Source organism: Akebia trifoliata, chromosome 7 (assembly GCF_017979445.1).
Source record: "Akebia trifoliata isolate Shusen 1 chromosome 7, ASM1797944v1, whole genome shotgun sequence".
Taxonomy (NCBI): Eukaryota; Viridiplantae; Streptophyta; class Magnoliopsida; order Ranunculales; family Lardizabalaceae; genus Akebia; species Akebia trifoliata.
Genome location: NC_141381.1, coordinates 25559543 through 25579402, shown reverse-complemented (window position 1 = coordinate 25579402; position 19860 = coordinate 25559543). Strand labels below are relative to the sequence as shown.

The window sequence follows — 19860 nt, the reverse complement described above, 5'->3', positions numbered from 1 at the left end:
CAGATCCATTTTTATATTCATCAACACATTTCTTTCAAACGTCAGAAGGGGGGTAGAGAGGATCTGTTTTTGGCTTTCTGCAGATGCAGAAGCGCTTTAAGTATAAATTTGCCAAATGGTAACTCAATTCAAGAAGTGTTTCTATGCGAAAAGAGCATTTTGAACTAATCTCAAAACTCAAAACGGTAGGTGCTAATGGTTTATACAAGGAATGGAAACTCGGATCTACTCACGATTTTGTTGCCGTGTTTTTCCAAGAATTTAATGATTAGAAACTACTTCCTTTAAAGAAAATAAGTTTTATGAGAGGATGTTTTCTTGCAATCAAACAATCCAAACCAGTTAAAGTGGCGTCTATTATCGGCTGAATAGAAGAAACATAAATTAATAAATAAAAACAAGAGGAGTGCCATTTGATAGATGGCTATCTGGACTGGCACCATAGTCATCTCTTTGTCCGTGTCATAAGTAGTTAGCAATTTGGTGTATAGAAAAAAATCGTTATGGGATTAATTTGAGTGCCATTTGGAATATATGTTTAGTAGTTCGTTTAAAAATTAGAACAGCAAAAATGCAATACGAAAATGGTTCGGGTATAATTTGAGCTCCCCTATCTTTTGAAGATTTATTATTTTTCAAAATCACCATCAATACTCATCTTTAAAACTCATTCTTGGTAAATTAAGAGCATGTGATATTTTTATGCATGTATATCAAACAATAAAGTCTTATTATAAATCAATAACAGTTGGGTACCTTTACACATATTCCATTTTAATATTTAGAGTAAATCAATGCTTTTATTTTCTAAAATTACAATAGATTGTATCACTGCAACTCCATTCTAGGAACTTGATTGTTAGATCAGATACCGATAAAATGGGAACATTAGCACTCAGAAATTTGTAATCTATGAATTATCTCTGGGTAGCCAAATTGTGGGAATTGGTAAGAGATTGAATGCGGGGTGTATTATAAACACCCTTTTACATTGGCTTTCCAACCACATAAATCTTTGTCTCATGTGATTGCTTTTATTTCTTTACACACATAGAGGTGAATCATTAAAAAAAGAAGTTCGTGTAACAATATAAAGCTCTCAAAAAAAAAAAAAAAAACAGATGGTTTTGCTACAGCTCAGTGAACTCATCCTTGTTAAACCAAGTTGATGGACTCAGTTATTCACCACCACCATCACCCATCAACAATTCCAAATATTGTTCACAAATAAATTTAACTCCAATACACATGATTACCTGCTTTGTAACTAAGAATTAACATACATTAAGAGACTAAAAAAACAGCAGATTATCTGACTCAAACATTCATAGCAAAGATCTAGTGGCTTCATTTAAATTAGTCTCTTATGTTTCCCCTTGTAATGGTTATTGTTTCAATTCCTCCCCTCCTATTAATTTTATTATGTTTCAATTTGTATCGGAATTTTTCGATTCTAAGGCAAACAAAATAAATTAGTCTCAATAAATTCTCACAATTTCGCAAGTAGTCTCAATAAATTCTCCACATTCAGACATTATCTAGAAGCATCAAATTACATACTTTAAAATATAGGAATCTATAGGTATCGAGATTGATACGAAATACATCAGATAAAAAACCTAAATCTTCAATCTAAATCTAAATACATTGGATAAAAAACCTAAATCTTCAATCCAAATCTAAATATATCAGATGAAAAACTTTAATACAGTCTATACAAAGAAAAGAGGGATTAGAGAGAGTATCTAGCCCGAAGTCGTAATGATTCCTGGTTTATTGCATGAGGTGATGCAGCAGGTGAGAGTCCCTTTGTGACCAATCTGATTAATTCGAGCTATCTTTGACCAATCTAGATTGAGATCGATCGATCAAATAAAGTGGGAGATGAGATCTATTGAGGGAGATAGATCGAAAAAGAGATCGTTCAAGAAAGAGACTGCGAGAGAGAGATGGAGAGGTCAATAGATCGATGGAGAGCTTGATCGATCAATCGAGAGAATGAAAAAGCGAGGTCAATCGATCAAGATAGCAACTGTGAGAAAGCGATGGATACATCGATCGAGAAAGATATAAAAGGTGAGGTCGACCGAGACAGAGACTGTGAGAGGTTGATCGATCGATGTCTGTGAGAGAGGCAAAGAGAAAGAGAAACAGTAACAGAGAGAGAGAGAGAGATAAAGGGTGAGGTGGACCGAGACAGAGACTGTGAGAAGTCGATCGATCGATGTCTGTGAGAGAGGCAGAGAGAGAGAGAAACAGTAATAGAGAGAGAGAGAGAGAGAGAGAGAGAGAGAGAAACAGTAACGGTGAGAGAGGTAGAGAGAAATAGTAACAGTGATGAAAACCCAAAACGTGGTCCACAGGCCATGGAGTTTGGGTTTTAAAACTCGACAGGCCAGGCCCAACAAATTTTTTTATAAAAAAATTCTGATTTTCACGTAGTGGAGGGCATTTTAGATTAATCTATAAGAAGATTGAGGTCAAGGGAGGCATGTCATTAGTTTGAAAACATGGGTCTCTCTAATATTCACCATAACATAAATATGTATTGAAGTCTCTAAAATTGCCTTTAATACCTCTTACGAAATTGGCAATATTAAGTACCCTTGGAACAAAAGTAATCAATAGTTTTTGTTGATGCTGAATTAATAGTTAAATTTTGAAGGGGATTAAACCTAATCTTGTATTTTGCAGTGAGACAAACTACTATTACCATTTTGCAGGGGATATTATTAAAATACCCTTATTTATATTCATAAAAGGGTGGTCCTAAAAATCCATGATTTATTAGTTAAAACTATTAAATTAATTGAATTACCTTGTTGACTAATACTTGCAAGGTAAACAAAGAAGTAACCCCTAGTCAAAATTAAAACTCATCAGTAATAAATTATGGAGAAACCCTTTCCTTACTAAGATAGTGAGGAAAAAGGCCTTACTAAGCCCCACCCACTGCCAAAAGGACCTTGAGATGCATAAAACAAGACCTCCAGCCGATTTATTACAAATATCGAGGACTTGTTTTATGCATCTCCAGGTCCTTTTGATGGTGGATGAGTCTTAGTAAGACCTTTTCTTCCTCTTTATCAAAGTAAGGCTAGCTGGACTCTAAATTATACTTTGATGGGCTTGTAAGTTTTGGATCTAATCATGAGAATCATGTCCTCATTGTCTTTTTCTTTTTCTATTTATATTTTGTGAGCATGACGATTTTCTAAAAGAATCCAGACTTACCTTAGAGATGGATGAAGGTATCATCTACAGTCTTTCTTAAAATTCCTATAAGTAGGAAGTGATTCTAGTAATCAGATCAATGGTTGTGAAGGAGCTTTTCTAACTTTGAGGTGCCCAAAGACTAAACATCACCCTTTTGAACGTGGCATTTGACATGGTTGTAAGCTATTGGAGGTATTTCTAGACTCTGCTCTATCTTTAGTGATTTATGTTTCAATCTTGAGCATATGACTTATGTTTAGGAAGCCAAAATGGAGTCAAAGTTTTGTCTCATATGATTACAAGTTTTGCATGAGCTGATTTTTTGTGAGGATGATCTTTATGGTGAGGCGATAATTCTTACAAAAAATTAGCCTATTCTGAAACTTTTAGACCGATCAAAAGTAGTTTACAAATTAACACTAAAAATTGATGGTTCACGATTCTTCAATTTGTTAATTGGGGTTAAAAGTTTCAGAATGGGCTGATCCTCTCAAAAGTCAGCTCATTCTGAAACTTTTAGCCTATATAAGGCAAAATACATTGACTAACTTGTTGACTATCTTATTGGTACTCTAAGATAAATTTGAGTTAGTGGATTTTGCATTTACACCATCCAGATTGTGCGTGTGAACATATGAATTCATTTCCATGAGTTCTTTTTTCCTCTGTGTGTGTGTGAGAGAGAAAGAGAGAGAATAGGGTGCAATGGGTAGAAATCTACGATTCCAAAATTATTTATCAACACATCTTTAAAACATTTATCAAAAAATAGCTTATACCAGTTTTGGTATTTACTTTTTGGAAGATAAAGATTCTCCATCCATGTTTTGTTGAATATTTGAGATACCCCTAGATTTTTTAATTAACATACAAAGAAGGCCAATAAAAAGTTACCTAAATGCTCTCTTCTTCAAAATCAATCAGAAAATCTTGGATTTTACACTCAAAAATTTGTCTTCTTCAAGTGCTAGAACCTCTAAAATAAGTTATGTTGACCTATTTTTCAACGTTGTCTTGAACCTCTTATAAAATATCCTTAATTTTTCCATCCAAAAAATCAATCTTCTTTCACTTTTATTGGAAATTGAACGTCAAATTTTAAAAGTTTGGAATTTCCCGGTGGATTTTGTGCAAATTGGGGTGTGCACGAGTTGCTTTTATGAACACGGGTTTTTTGAAGCTCGGGCTTCTCAAGTTGTAGAACATGGGTTCCTTTTGTGAGTATGGGCTCTTTGAAGCTCAGATTTCTCTAATTGGGGAACGTGTGTTTCTTTTGTGAGCATGGGCTCTTTGAAGCTCAGGCCTCTTAAGTTGTGGAACGTGAGTTCGAAGAGCGTGGGCTCATTGTTTTTGAAGCTCGGGCTTCTTTATTTTTGGAATATTTCGAAGCTCTGGCTTCTTAAATTTTGCAGCGTAGGTTCTAAATCGTGGGCTCATCGTATTTGTTAAGCGTGGGCTTCTTTTTTGAGTGCGGACTCTGGGTCTTGGACTTTTAATCGTACTGAACTTTCGAGTTGGGGTATGATTCCAGGCAACTCGGCTTGGAAATCTTACACTAATTGAAAAGAAAATTACATATTCTTTCCCCTTTTAATCATCAGGATGCAAGTCGAGTTTTTTTATTAAAAAAAATACTTTTTTGTTGCTATGCTTGCAATGCCTCTCTATCCAATTGAATAACAATACACTAAGTTACTGTAGTTCACCATTAACTGAGATCACACCATATGAACATCACTCACTGAATGATTCTATTAATTAGCACTGTTAATGGATCGAATCCAGATTGCATTGCGTGGATCAGATCTGAAGCTGATCCAATAAGCATTGGATCGGCCTCTTATCAGATATCTCCAAAAGGATCCAGACCCAATCCAATGACAATTGGATCAGATCTATATTGGCCAGATATAAATTGTAAACAAACTATATTATTTACATAATTTCTCACATTTTATGGGACATGCATGTCCGTAAGACATTGGGATATGGTTGACAGAAAAGCTTTATGATAAGAACCTAAGAGGATTGGGTCCTTATTGGAATCCAAACCTAAAGTTATTGGATCGGAACCAATTGGAAGCCCTACTATTGATGGACTTGCTTAGATCATATTGAACACGGAAATCTATAATAATATTTTTTATAGCAATTTTGGTTAATTGATGGATAGATATCTATCGATAGATGATCATATCTTTCTCATATACAAAGTTAATATTTTGACAATGAATTTGTATGTTTAACCTTACTATTTATTTTTTTAAATAACCTTTGCATGTTTGATTAAAGCAAACTGGGATAAAGATGTTAAACAAGAATGGAAGTGATGAAAGAATAGAAATTCATGTTTCTTCTGAAATTGAAGATGTGGCCGACAAAATATTAGCTGAGTCGATCAAGAGAAAAATTCATCCAAAACCTTCACAACATCCATGTATCTATAGAGTTTCCCCAATTCTTCAAGAAGGACAAGAAGACTGTTAGGAATTCGACCCGAAATTCCCAACCTGTGAGAAACAAGAAATAGAGAAAAAACACACACGTCGAAAAAGAAAACAATCACACGCACAAGACAGTATTTACGTGGTTCGGCAATTTGCCTACGTCCACGGAGTTGTAGAGATTTCACTATTTCGAGAAGAATTACAAAAGTGCGGCTACAGTCTCAAAGACGACCACCAAAACCTTAAAAACCCTAATCACCAAAAAACAGCTTCTATATACTGCGCACAAGATACACAATGGGTTACAAAACGGGCCCCACTCCATGGATTAAGCCTCAGAAAATATCCCATCAAAATACCACGCAAACATTATTCGGGTCGGGTCGGGTCGTCAACCGGATCAAAATATAACTAGGCTCCACAAAGCCCAACAAAGACATGTTCTTACCTCAAGTAGTATCTATTGGCCCTTTTCATCGTGGAAAAGAAAGTTTACAAATCATGGAAGAACATAAAAAGTGGTATTTGCATGCTTCCCTCTCTCAAAATTCAGCAACTTTGGAGGAATGGGTAAAAGCCATCAGGGAGATGGAGAAAAAAGCTCGTGATTGCTATGCAGAATCAATCAACCTTAGTACTGAAGAATTTATAGAAATGATGTTACTTGACGGTTGTTTTATCCTTGAGAGATTCTACTCATATGCAAAGGAATTTGAGATGGCCGAAGTGATCCCCTTCTCAAGTACAAGTTGGATGACTACTGTATTAAAAAAAGATTTCATATTACTTGAAAATCAGATTCCTTTTTTTATCTTGGACCGTTTGTTCAACCTAACTAGGGTCTCAAACGAAGGAAATCGCTCACTCAATGAACTTGTAATGTGCTAGTTTGATAGTATATTACCTACAATTAAAAGATTCCAAGTACAATCTAGCATCCGTGGCAAACATATATTGGACTTGATACGCAATTTTCTCCTTCCCCCCTATCAAGCACAAGATGTCGACGATTCTCCAACATGGGGACACACTTATTCTGCCACAGATCTTTGGGAGGCAGGAGTGGATTTCAAGAAGAAGGACAATGGTAATGGTGGACCACTGGACATCACATTCAATGAACATACAGGGGTGTTAGAAATCCCTCCTTTCTATTTGGGAAAAGCAACAAGTTGTCTTCTCCAAAATCTCATTTGCTTGGAGGAATATGGTCGTGATTATATGACTCAGATCGAATCTTATGTTAGATTTATGGATATCCTCATTGACTCTCCCAAGGATGTAAGATTACTTTGTAATAAAGGGCTTATGGAGACCGTCAGGGACCATGAAGAGGTTGCACATGTTGTAAATAGGCTTGGAAAAGATCTACCATATGTGGATTTTTATTACGATGGGATGTACCACCGAGTTAATAAATATTGCCAAACTGATTGGCCTAAATGGCGGGCAATCTTGATGCATAGTTATTTCAACACTCCTTGGTCAATCATTTCAGTTGTTGCTGCCTTCATAATTATAATTCTAACCTTATTACAAACTATTTTCTCCATTCTTCCTTAGAGACACCCTTCTTCTCATTCCTCCAAAGTCACACACAGCTCTTGTAATATCAATGAACAGTTGTATTGTAGTAATTATCCTTTTGATTACATGTATTCTGTTAGAGAATAAGATGCATTGTATTAAGATACATGAGATACACTGTATCATTGTTAGTGTATCTCATCACAAATGGAAGATTGTGATGAAGGATATTTTAGAATATATATTGATATTTAGAATATATCAATTGGGATATTCTAGAATATTTATATTAGGTAGTTTTCATATATCTTGGTTGATGTCATGTCTATAAATACCCTACTAGGGCTTTTGTAAGAATCATCCAAGTATTATCAATAAAATTCATATTTTTACATGGTATCAGAGCTCAAACTCCACTGAGCACATCGATCTTGGTGTGCTGTTCTTCGGCGATGGCGGTGGCGCCATCGCCGAACCTTAATCATTTTGTTATGTTATTAGTATTTTTTTCAATAAAAATACCGTCTTTCTCTATATTTCGGATCTAGATATCTTTTATTTTCTTCTTTTCTATTATTCTAGGTTTTTTGTTTTTCCAATAAAAATCACAACTCCTGCTATATCTCTACAAATTTCCCAATTTCACACATTCACATTACATGATCTCATTTTTTTTTCCTATATAAAATCTCTCCAACGAGAGTTTTTTCATTTAAATGGCACAATCCTACTTTTTATGCTTTTGGGAGAGATCATGACAGATCTGGTCTAATAAACTACCGGCTCCGACAGACTCAAAAAGAGCGGGATGCGACAGTGATGGACTTCATAGATAGACGGTGACCACCAGCAAGCACGATTGGCACTTTGACAATCAATGAACAAATCTATTAATGAGATCAAGCAATTATTCAACAAAATCAATTGCATATTCCTTTTTCAAAGGACTATGCAATTGCGGGAGGATGTTAGAGAATAAGATGCACTGTATTAAGATACATGAGATACACTGTATTATTGTTAGTGTATCTCATCACAAATGGAAGATTGTGATGAAGGATATTTTAGAATATATATTGATATTTAGAATATATCAATTGGCATATTCTAGAATATTTATATTATGTAGTTTCATATATCTTGGTTGATGTAATGTCTATAAATACCCTACTAGGGCTTTTGTAAGAATCATCCAAGAATTATCAATAAAATTCAATATTTTCTACATATTCAACTCTTAGTTGTTTCTCTTTACATATTCTAAGATGTTTGGTTATTTTTATATATTAATGAATGCATATTTTGGTCAATAAATTTTTTTTTCTAATGATTATGTGGAACCCTTATGGGGAAATTGAATATATTTTGTTAATTTTCTTAATGATTCAATTTGTTTATTTTTGTACTTTCAGTGAGCCATGTTTCATTAAGAAATGTGTCTGTTTGTGCATGTGGAATCGCTACTGTTTACACTGCTTGGAAAGTAAAATAATAGTTCATTAGTCTATGATGTTGGGGATTTTAAACCCTTGAACAAGAATTAAGACTAAAAATCCAGGATCTAGAGGAACAAAGGTCACAAGGATTAACGAATCCAAAATGTAAATAATATGCCTCTTTGGGAAGACGAAATGACTGTATAGTGGCTATAAGATCCGATGCCAAATAAAGCTCAATCCTTGTGCAATTTTCAATTAACCTGAAAAAGAATAACCAATACAGTGGAAAATGAAGTACTGCCATTTCCTTTTGTGCTAAATATGATCGAGATTAAATCTAGCGTACATTGGAAGGGGAGGACTACCCTTTTTATAAACAAATCAATTGGTTTGATCTAGTATTTCTCAGCCCATCACAGAGAACATGGATCCGGGTAGAATTGCTCAATGTGGAATACCATGATCGCTAAGCAATTGGTACTGCACCAATTTTATCATACCCCTTTTATTTTACACAAATTGCAAACCCATCCTTTTAGAAAAGGCATGCGTCGGTCGTAGAGAGGTTGTAACGAAAAAAAAAACTTTGCAATTGAGGATGACTCATTTAAAAATATGAGACCCACAAGAACTAAAAGAAACTGTGGACCATATTAAAATCGAACCAACAATCTCCCACTTGACTCATTCATGCATTTGAGTATTTTAAGAAAAATAAACAAACATGGGTTGTAACCTTTTAAAGTTGAGTAGCCACGCATATTATCAAAACTAATTTTTGGTATGAACTTTTACTTTCAATTAATCTCAAAGTAGCACTAATGATAGATCGTGAAAGTACAAATTATTCTCTATGACACCTGTAATTACGCGAGCTTCGAAATCTTTGGGATTTTGAACTCATCTACATGGATTTAGGAGTTGCCACCATTCAATTAATGTGTGAATAAACACCATATGAAATGTTTTGAAATCTATTTTCTTTAACTTTTAGTTACTCTCATATCCAAAGGATAGGGCAAAGGTCTTCCTAGAGAATCTATGATAAAGGAGTTCGATTGAGGGGCAAGAAATGTATTAGGCACTTTGTCCCTCCCATCCAAAGATGGTTATCGATAATGGATCAAATGTGACATTAAAAACTCAATTTTGGGGTTTAAAGATAGAAGAAGTTATAAAAAAATATTAAGAAAATTTACTATAGTTTATTTATAGAAAATAGCAGATCAAGATGATAAGCAAGTCCCAGTAGAAGTAGGTGCTTGCTAGTTTGTTTGTTTTTTTTTTTTTTTTTTTTTTTTTTTTTTTTTTTTTGAGCTTGAAACTTTGATGAAAATCTATATGGATTTTATCATTTAGGATCCCAAAGCTTCAAAACAAATTTATGTGATTCTCGAGGAAACTTTATTTGTTAGTTTGATCCTTAAGTGATGTTCATGGATTAAACAAAACTATATTAGAATCAAATTTTATATATGAAATTTTTGTCCATTGTTGGACTATTTTTGTTGGCTTTAAAGATTGAATAATAAATCTATAGGGACTTACACTTTTGTTTGTAATCATTTTTAAAGTAGGTGTGTGCAAAGTGTATGCATGAGATGGACTTAATAAGAGAAGATTACCTTTTAAGAAGGTTTAGTGTGTGTTTGGTAACAGTTCTAAAATTTGAATTGAAGTGGTCCACCTTGAAAATTCAGACTTTAGAAGTTTTGTTTCCATTTATTTTGGTTCAAATTTCAGACTAAATAAACAAAATTCGGAAGTTTTGAATCAACGATGGAGGGATGCTGGATGAAACTTTTGAAATCTGATTTTTTTTTTATTCCTGTGGACACGGCTTTTCGAATATTTTTCAAACCTCCCTCCACTTTGGGGTGTTTTGGAGTCGCCACCATTCAAATTGGTAAAGGGGTGTGAATGGTCACCCGGATTTGTATTTTTTGAAAACTCATGTCATTTTGCCATTTTTGTTGACTCTCGTAAGATAAGGTGTATGGTCCAACCTTTGATTCGAAGGTAAGGGGGTCCATTTATGGAGTAGGGAAGGTGTTAGGCACCCTACTCCACCCACCATAGGTGGTAACCTCGGATCCGGTCATTTTTAAAATAAAGAAAATAAAATCGAAAATGGTTTGAGGTGTGCCCTCAAGTGTGAGGGGCTTTGATATTGATTTAGTCCATTGAGGGCACCCTTATTGAAAAAGGGGCCCTTGAAGGACTCAAATCATTGTGGTGTGTGCAAAGTGTGGGAAAAGGGAAAGTAGAAGAGGGGATGTAGAGGGGGTGTTCCTTTTGTTGAACCCACCTTGACCCTTCCTTGACTTCCTTTGACCTTCCTTTGAGTTGACTTGGACTTGCTTGAAGTTGTAGGAGATTGAATTGAGTTGAGAGTGAGGTGTTGAGAGTAGAGTGTTGAGATGAGATGAGAGTTGAGTGTAGTGAAGAGAGCAAAGTAGAGAGTTGTAGTATTTTGAGGATTTTTTCTTAATTTTTCATTAGTTGTGTAGGAAGAGAATGAAGGGGTTTTTATAGAAGTTGGGATGTATTTTAGGGGTATAATAGGGTGAGGGTTTAGAATGGTGGATAATGGCATGGGTTTTAGAGGAAAAGGGTATGAAATTTGAGATGAGAATGAGGGTATTTTTGTAATGATGGAAATGGGTTGTGTTTTAACCCAAATGGTTTGGATTTTACCCAAATCCATTTGGGTAGAGTGTTTGGTGGGATGAGATGAGTGATGGTTGATGGGAGGAGTGGTGGTGTAAGGGAGTTGTTTGGAGAAGGAGTGTTGAGATGGTTGAAGAAGTATGGTGTTTGATTTGGAGAGATGAGTGGTGATTGATTTGATTTTGAGAGGATTGAAGGGATGATGACATGTGGCAAATGGAGGGATGGAGAGATTAGTTGATTGGTGATGGTGGTTAGATGATTAAAGAGAAGAGTATGAGAGGTATGGGTTGAGGTATGGGTTGAGGTGATTTTATGGGAGTGTTTTAAGGAAAAGTGATGGATAGGTATGGGTTGTGATGTGGGTGGTTAAAGAATGAGGGATAGGTTAGGGTGTATAGGGTATGGGTTGAGTTGTGGGTTGTTGATGATGAGAGGATGGGGAATAGGTTAGGTTAGGGTAGGGTTATGGGTTGAGTTGTTGGTTGTTGATGATGAGAGGATGGGGAATAGGTTAGGTTAGGGTAGGGTTATGGGTTATGATGTTGGTGGTTGATGATGAGAGGATGGGGAATAGGTTAGGTTAGGGTAGGGTTATGGGTTGAGTTGATTAGATGAGGGAGGTGGAAGGAGATGATGACATGTGTCATCTCTTGGTGATTGGTTTGATGTGATGATGATGGTTTGGATTGGGTTTGGGCTTAGGTTATGAGTTGGGCTTATGATTGGGTTTAAGATGGATTGGGTTTAGATTGAATTGGGTTTATGTTGGATTGGGTTTAGGAGAATAGTTTGGGTTTTATGTGATGGGCTTAGCTTAGGTTGGGTTTGGGTGTGGAGAGATGGTTTTGGGGTTCATGGGTTTAAGAAGAATTGTTGGGCTTGGGTAGCATAGTGTTGGGTTTGGGAGTAGGCTTGGATCATTGAGAGAAGGCTTTTGGGGGGTTTGGGCTTTGAGGGCCCGATGCAACTTTTATCACTATTTTGGCATTTTTGCGTCGAGGACCCGCTCAAATTCGGGTGTCTACAATTCCTAAAATACCTTTCTCAAAATCCTGATTTCTATTACTTATCATTTCTTTATACAAACCCTAAAACCCTTATTTTTAACTTTTCTACCTCTCATTTATTTTTTACCTCCCCTTCCTCTACAATTGTTTTGTCAATGTCTCTTCCTTTTCTCTCATTTCGTATTCGAAAACCTTATATTTTTATACAAACCGTAAAACCCTATATTTTTCAACTAGAAAATGAATGATTGTTTATTATTTGAATATTACTTTGTTAGAATATAATTTCTTAAGTATAAGTTCAATTTGAAAACAATACTTTTGGGGTGTTTGATTTATTACACAAAGGTGTATAGAGGCTAATCAGGACCAAATTTGCTCGTTAATTGACATGCTGAGTCCAAAGAACCTGAGACAAGTGCAAACTTTGACTGTAAGGATAAGGGATTTGAACAGATTCACTCAAGAGTGTCAGATGGGTGTTGACCACTGTTTGAATTGTTAAAGAAAGGAAGGGGATTCAAATGGATTGAGGAATGTGAAACACCTTTCTAGAACTTTAAGAAATACCTCGGAGAGCCACTCATACTCAGTATGCAAAAGAAGGATGAAGATTTGAAAATCTATCTGACAACAACGACACTCCCAGTAAGTTTAATTTTGTTCTAGTAGAAACTAATTAAGAAATCCTAGGAAATAAGAGATTTTGAGGGTCTTATTATTTTATATTTGGAAGTTGGAACTATCTATTTCCAAGGTGCAAGGTAATTACGTTAACATTTTTGGGGGTTTTATGCTCTAATTAAGAAATCCTAGGAAATAGGAGATTTTGGATATTTTTTTATTAGTTTTTATTTGAAAATTGGAACTACCTCTTTCTAACATGGGAGGCAATTAAAGTCACATTTTGGGGGGTCTTATGCTCGGCATGGATTTAGGAAATCTTATCTCCTATTTTATTTTTTGGTTATTTTAAAATCAGAAATGTCTATTTTAATAAATAAATAATTGAATTCCTCCGTAAATATTCTAAAGTGAATAGAAGATATCCATCCTAAATATGCTTGGCTCAAATTTTTTTATTATATATAAAAAAAAAAAAAATTGGGAGTCTTGTATCTTTGCGGGGTCTTTGGCTGCCGCGTAAATGACGGGTGCTCGAGCTAGCCCTAGGGTCGGGCATTTTACAACCACTCACATTTCGTGTCAAATCACTTTTACTCCTTAAATATAAAAGTAGGTACATTGTATAACCACTCAAATTAGGAGCATTTTATAATCACTCTAATTTGGTGTCAGATCATTTTTACTTCTTAAAAGTTAAAGGTGGGGCATTGATTTCTTGAACGGCAAGCCTTCTTACTAAGTTAATCCTAAACGATTATAATTTTAAGTCTGACTAATCTTTCTAAGTAAAAAATTTCATCCTTACCATGAGTCTTGGGCTTAACTTGTGACATCCCAAATCATGATCGGATGCTTCAATGTTGTATAAGACAAAATTTTAAGAATTTTAAAAAAAAATATTATTTTAATTTTTAATTTTACAGTTAGGGCTCATTTTGTGGCATCAAAATCCATGATCAGATGCTTTAAGTTTATAGATGACAAATTTTTATAAACTTTGAATTTTTTTTTTTAGTTTCCATCATTGATTTTAATTTTAAATTTCAGAGTTAACGTGGAAGTTTAGTAGTTGTATATTTTCAAAACCTAGGATCAATTACAAAAGTTTTTTTGATATTTTTTTTTAATTGAGTTTTTCTATGAAATCTAGAGCGTTGTGATATTGGATTGCCAACGTGATTATCTATTTGAGTAAAACGACCCTTAATAAGACTTAAAATCTTGCTAAATTAATTAGGAAAGTGTTGGTTTATTTCAACTCTTATCTAGGGTCAATCTTATCCATTCAGTATTCATAAAAATCAACATAAATGATTGCACAATTGTCTCTCTCTCAATAATTGCACAATACTTTTCACTTTGCATCCAAAGCAATAAACAGTAATAATCTCTCTCTCTCTCTGCTTCCTCTTCAAATTTTGGGTTTTTCGTCTCTGTATTGGGCCAGGTAATCATCTCTCTTTTTTCCTAAATTATGCTTCATGATGGATGATCTTGTGATTATAATTCTTACTTTAGAACATGGTTTTAAAACTCGATTTTAGATCTCGTCTAGTCCATGCCAAGTACCGAATTATCTCTCACTAGTTTTCCGATATGTTTGAGATGTCCGGTTCAAATACTGTTTTTCGTTACCATGTTTGCAATGCCTCTCTATCCAATTGAATAATAATACAATAAGTTACTGCAGTTTATCAATAACAGAGAACACACCATACGAACATCACTCACTGAATGATTCTATTAATTAGCACTGTTAATGGATCGAATCCAGATTGCATTGAATGCATTTGGGACCAATCCAATTAGGAATGGATCAGATCTGAAGCTGATCCAATAAGCATTGGATCGGACTCTGTTCAGATATCAATAACATGATCCAGACCCAATCCAATGACAATTGGATCAGATCTATATTGGCTAGATATAAATTGTAAGCAAACTAAATTAATATAAACAATATAAACAAGCGTACTACACTTTCACTTTGCATCCAAAGCAATTAACACCATTAATCTCTGTCTCTTTCTCTCTCCCCGGTATTCGCCCAGAGGTAATCATCTCTCTTTTATCCTTAATTATAGTTCATGATGGATGATCTTGTGATTATGATTCTTAAACTAGGAGAAGGGTGTATTTCAGTTGCCATTAAAGTTATGATAATTTAGTAATATCTGCATGAGAAATTGGTGATATGGGTCAAGTTTGATATGTTCTATGTTGGGTTTGAAAGTAATATAGATCTAGTTCGTTATTTATTGTGTCAAATTCGAGCTTAGAAATGATTTGGCTTTGAGATTGAGTCTGGGATGATGATTCACTATGTTGGACTTCGATCATGGAAATATAATTTGATAGAGGTACCTTGAGCATTTTTTCCATAGATGCACAAATTCAAACTACAGTATTGGTAGAGATTGATTTATCATTTTTGTTTTGGACTTTGACTTTTGGTGAAAGAGAAGGTATGCTATGTTATACATAATACATTTTAAGGATGTTTTAGTCTTTAGATTTAATAGTAAATACTTTGATAATTAATGCCAATAATACTATATAAATATATTCATAAGATTTTTTATATTTACAATAATGCAATTACACAAAGACCAACATACCATTATCTTTCCACTAAAAGAAATATGGTAACATCCCCATGAGATTTTGAAAATTAATATTACCCTACTTAATATATTTAAATTTGATATTACTATAATACCCCTAGAGTCAATCTCGTCTATTCAGTATACCCTAAAGAACCAATATAAACAAGTGTTCAACACTTTCCACTTTCTATCCAAAGCAATTAATACCATTTTGTTACTTATATAAAAAAAAAAAAAAGAAGAAAACAACACTATTGTTGAGAGCAAGTTCTTGAGATTCTTTGATAACCCAAACTTGTAAGATATCAGATTGAATCTTATAATGCATTGGTAAGGTTTAATGAGGGAATCCATACTTACTAGAGAACCAATAATATAAACAAATGATTTGCATATAATAAATGAATATTTATAAAATATAGCCCAATTGTATATTTAAAAAAATGTATATATAATAATGTCCCTCACCCATATGTGACGTTTTTAATAGGCTGACCCGCTATATGATTTGCATATAATAAATATATTTAAATTTGATTTTACTACTATACCCCTAAAAGATTACCATTTCAGCTCTTGTTTAGGGTCAATCCTGTCTATTCAGTATCCTAAAGAACCAATATAAACAAGCGTACAACACTCACTTTGTATCCAAAACAAGTAACAGTGTAACACCATTAATCTCCCTCTCTCTCTTCTCTCTTTTGTCCTAAATTATGGTTCATGATGGATGATCTTGTGATTATGATTCTTAAGCTAGGAGAAGGATATATTTTAATTGCTATTAAAGGTATGATAATTTAGTAATGAGTCATGCTGGAGTAACATAGAAATTGAAATTGATAATTTAGTAATTGCTATGGTTTTTTAGACAAATTTCAATAGACGAGATTGGATCTGGTGAACTCATATCTAATCTCAATAATAGGATCCAGACCCAATACACTGTCAATTAGATCAGGTCCGAGACCAGATCAAGCCAAACCCATTCAATATAAACGAACTTCATTATTTAAATAAAATATATAATACAATTTCCATACATTCTCACATTTTATTGGACATGCCCCTATTAGATCCGGACATGGTTGATGTTAACGCGTTCCAATAAGTTATGGGAATAGAACCTTACCTGATCGGGGGTCCTCATTGGAATCCAAATCTTCAGTCTAGGACCGAAGTTTGGAACAGATCAGATCAATTGACAGCCCTACTATTGATGGATTTTCTTAGATTGTATTGAACATGGAAATTTATAAAAAGTTAAGCAATTTTTGTTAAATGATGAATCTATTGATGATTGGTTCGGATTTTGACAAAATTGAAATCGATCCAAACATGATCAGTTCTACATATTTAGAACCGAACCAATCCAAATCAATCTTGGTTCAAATTAGTTCGGATCGGTTCTCATACTTATTATGTTCAATGGTAAAATTAAAATAGTTAAAACTTAAAACTAAGCAAAACAAATATTAAACAAAGCATCATGCATAACAAATTAAAAATAAAAATCATTTAACACTTACCTTGTAAGAGATGATTGAAAATCAAAGTCATTCTTAAAATTAAATGTTGATTGTTATTTATTCAAAGTCGAAATCAAATGTTGCTTGTTGCCTTGTAAGTAAAAGTAAAGGGACACATGAGTTTTTGATAGTAAAATAACAGAGGAAATGAAGTTAAAGATTTTGATGAGTTACCTCTAACACATTAACATAGTTGAGAGAGAGAAAGAGAGAGAATAAAAGAACAAAACTACGAAATGATTTTTATCTATACATATATATATATATATATATATATATATATATATATATATATATATATATATATATATATAAATTGGTTCGATTCTCGGATTGGTTCGGTTCTATTATACCCCTAATCTGGAATTGAACTAAATTAATAAGATTTTTTTTTGACAATCCGCACCCAAACCAATCCAATCCAAAAGGCTCGGATTGGTTCGATTTTCGGATTTACCCAATCTAATGTGTACCCCTAGTATTTCTGATGTTCACATAATCAATATTTGAACAATGCAATTGAATTTTTGACCATACTATTTATTTTTAAATAACCTTTGGCATGTTTGGTTAAAGTAAGCAGGGATAAAGATGTCAAACAACAATGAAAGTGATGAAAGAATGGGAGAAATTCATATTTCTTTTGAAATTGAAGATGCTGACAAAATATTAGCTGAGTCGATCAAGAGAAAAATTCAACCAAAACCTTCACAACATCCAAGTATCTATAAAGTTTCCCCAATTCATCGACAAGGAAAAGAAGAGATGTTTATACCTGAAGTAGTATCTATTGGCCCTTTTCATCGTGGAAAAGAAAGCTTACAAATCATGGAAGAACATAAAAAGTGGTATTTGCATTCTTCCCTCTCTCGAAATTCGGCAAATTTGGAGGAATGGGTCAAAGTCATCAGGGAGATGGAGAAAGAAGCTCGTGATTGCTATGCAGAATCAATCAATCTCAATACTGAAGAATTTATAGAAATGATGTTACTTGACGGTTGTTTTATCCTTGAGAGATTTTACTTATTTGCAGAGGAATTGGAGATGGACGAAGAAGACCCTTTCTTAGGTACAAGTTGGATGATTCCTAGATTAAAAAAAGATTTCATATTACTTGAAAATCAGATTCCTATTTTTATCTTGGATCGTTTGTTCAACCTAACTAGGGTCTCCAAGGAAGGAAATCGCTCACTCAACGAACTTGTAATGTGTTACTTTCAAAGTATATTACCTACAATTAAAAGATTTCAAGTACAATCTGGCATCCATGGCAAACATATATTGGACTTGATACGCAATTTTCTCCTTCCCCCCTATCAATCGAAAGATGTCGATACTTCTCCAACATGGGGACACACTTATTCTGCCACAGATCTTTGGGAGGCAGGAGTGGATTTCAAGAAGAAGGACAATGGTAACGGTGGACTACTGGACATCACATTCAATGAACATACAGGTGTGTTAGAAATCCCTCCTTTCTTTTTGGGAAAAACAACAAGTTGTCTTCTCCAAAATCTCATTTCCTTGGAGGAATATGGTCGTGGTTATACGAGTCAGATCAATTCTTATGTTAGATTTCTGGATATCCTCATTAACTCTCCCAAGGATGTAAGATTACTTAGAAATAAAGGGATTATGGAGACCTACAGCTGGGACCATGAAGAAGTTGCGCGTGTCGTAAATAGGCTTGGAAAAGAGGTAATGAATGTGGATGTTTATTACGATGGGCTGCACCACCGAGTTAATAAATATTGCCGAACTGATTTGCCTAAATGGCGTGCAATGTTGATGCATAATTATTTCAATACTCCTTGGTCAATCATTTCAGTTGTTGCTGCCTTCATAATTATAATTCTAACCTTATTACAAACTATTTTCTCCATTCTTCCTTAGAGACACCCTTCTTCTCATTCCTCGAAAGTCATCACTCCCAATTCTTGTAATATTAATGACAGTTGTTGTAATGTAGTATTCAACTCTTAGTTGTTTCTCTTTACATATTCTAAGACGTTTGGTTATTTTTATAAGTTTTTTCTTTATATATATAAGCCTTGTTTGTTTCAAAAATTTGTGTGTGTGTGTGTGTGCGCGCGTGTGTGCGTGCGTGTGTGGAATCGCTATTGGTTATATAAGGGAGTAGATTACATTGCTTGGAAACTAAAATAATAGTTCGTTAGTCTATGATGTTGGGAGTTTTAAAAACCCTTGAACAAGAATTCAGACTAAAAATCCAGGATCTAGAGGAACAAAGGTCACGAGGATTAACAAATTCAAAACGTAAAAGGATATGCCCGTTCGGGAAGACGAAATGACTGTAAAGCTCAATCCTTGTGCAATCTTCAATTAACCTGAAAAAGAATAACCAATACAGTGGAAAAAGAAGTACTGCCACTTCCTTTTATACTAAATAAATATGATGGCGATTAAATCTAGCGTACATAAGGAAGGGCACGACTACCCTTTTTATAAACAAATCAATTGTTTTGATCTAGTATTTCTCAGCCCATCATAGAGAACATGGATCTAGGTAGAATCGCTCAATGTGGAATGCCATGATCCCTAAGCAACGGATTGCACCAATTTTGTCATACCCCTCTAATTTTACACAAATTACAAACCCATCCTTTTCAAGAAAGGCATGCGTGGGTCACATAGAGGTTGTAACCAAAAAAATAAAACTTTATAATTGAGGATGACTCATTTAAAAATATGAGACCCACAAGAACTAAAAGAAATGTGGACCCCAACATTAAAATCACCCTAACAATCTTCTACCACATGCTTTTGAG

The 19860-nt window shown here is 34.2% G+C and overlaps 2 protein-coding genes across 5 annotated transcripts; both read left to right on the top strand.

Annotated features, from left to right (window-relative positions):
- Positions 1–6164: 6164 nt before the first annotated feature.
- LOC147398571 (putative UPF0481 protein At3g02645) lies at positions 6165–7671 on the top strand. Its single transcript, XM_086446740.1, has 3 exons — positions 6165–6405; positions 6658–7010; positions 7594–7671. Exons 1-3 carry the CDS (start codon positions 6165–6167, stop codon positions 7669–7671), a joined length of 672 nt encoding a protein of 223 aa, XP_086302866.1.
- Positions 7672–14242: 6571 nt separating this feature from the next.
- On the top strand, positions 14243–19116 carry LOC147398570 (UPF0481 protein At3g47200-like). Of its 4 annotated transcripts, none has more exons than XM_086447814.1 (2): positions 14243–14383; positions 17648–19116. In XM_086447814.1, exon 2 carries the CDS (start codon positions 17663–17665, stop codon positions 18962–18964), a length of 1302 nt encoding a protein of 433 aa, XP_086303940.1. In that variant the 5' UTR covers positions 14243–14383; positions 17648–17662; the 3' UTR covers positions 18965–19116. The 4 variants fall into 4 exon arrangements, with proteins under 4 accessions (XP_086303940.1, XP_086303941.1, XP_086303943.1 ...); XM_086447815.1 differs by having other exon boundaries at positions 14257–14383; positions 17655–19116; XM_086447817.1 differs by lacking the exon at positions 14243–14383 and adding an exon at positions 14559–14989 and having other exon boundaries at positions 17655–19116.
- Positions 19117–19860: the final 744 nt, after the last annotated feature.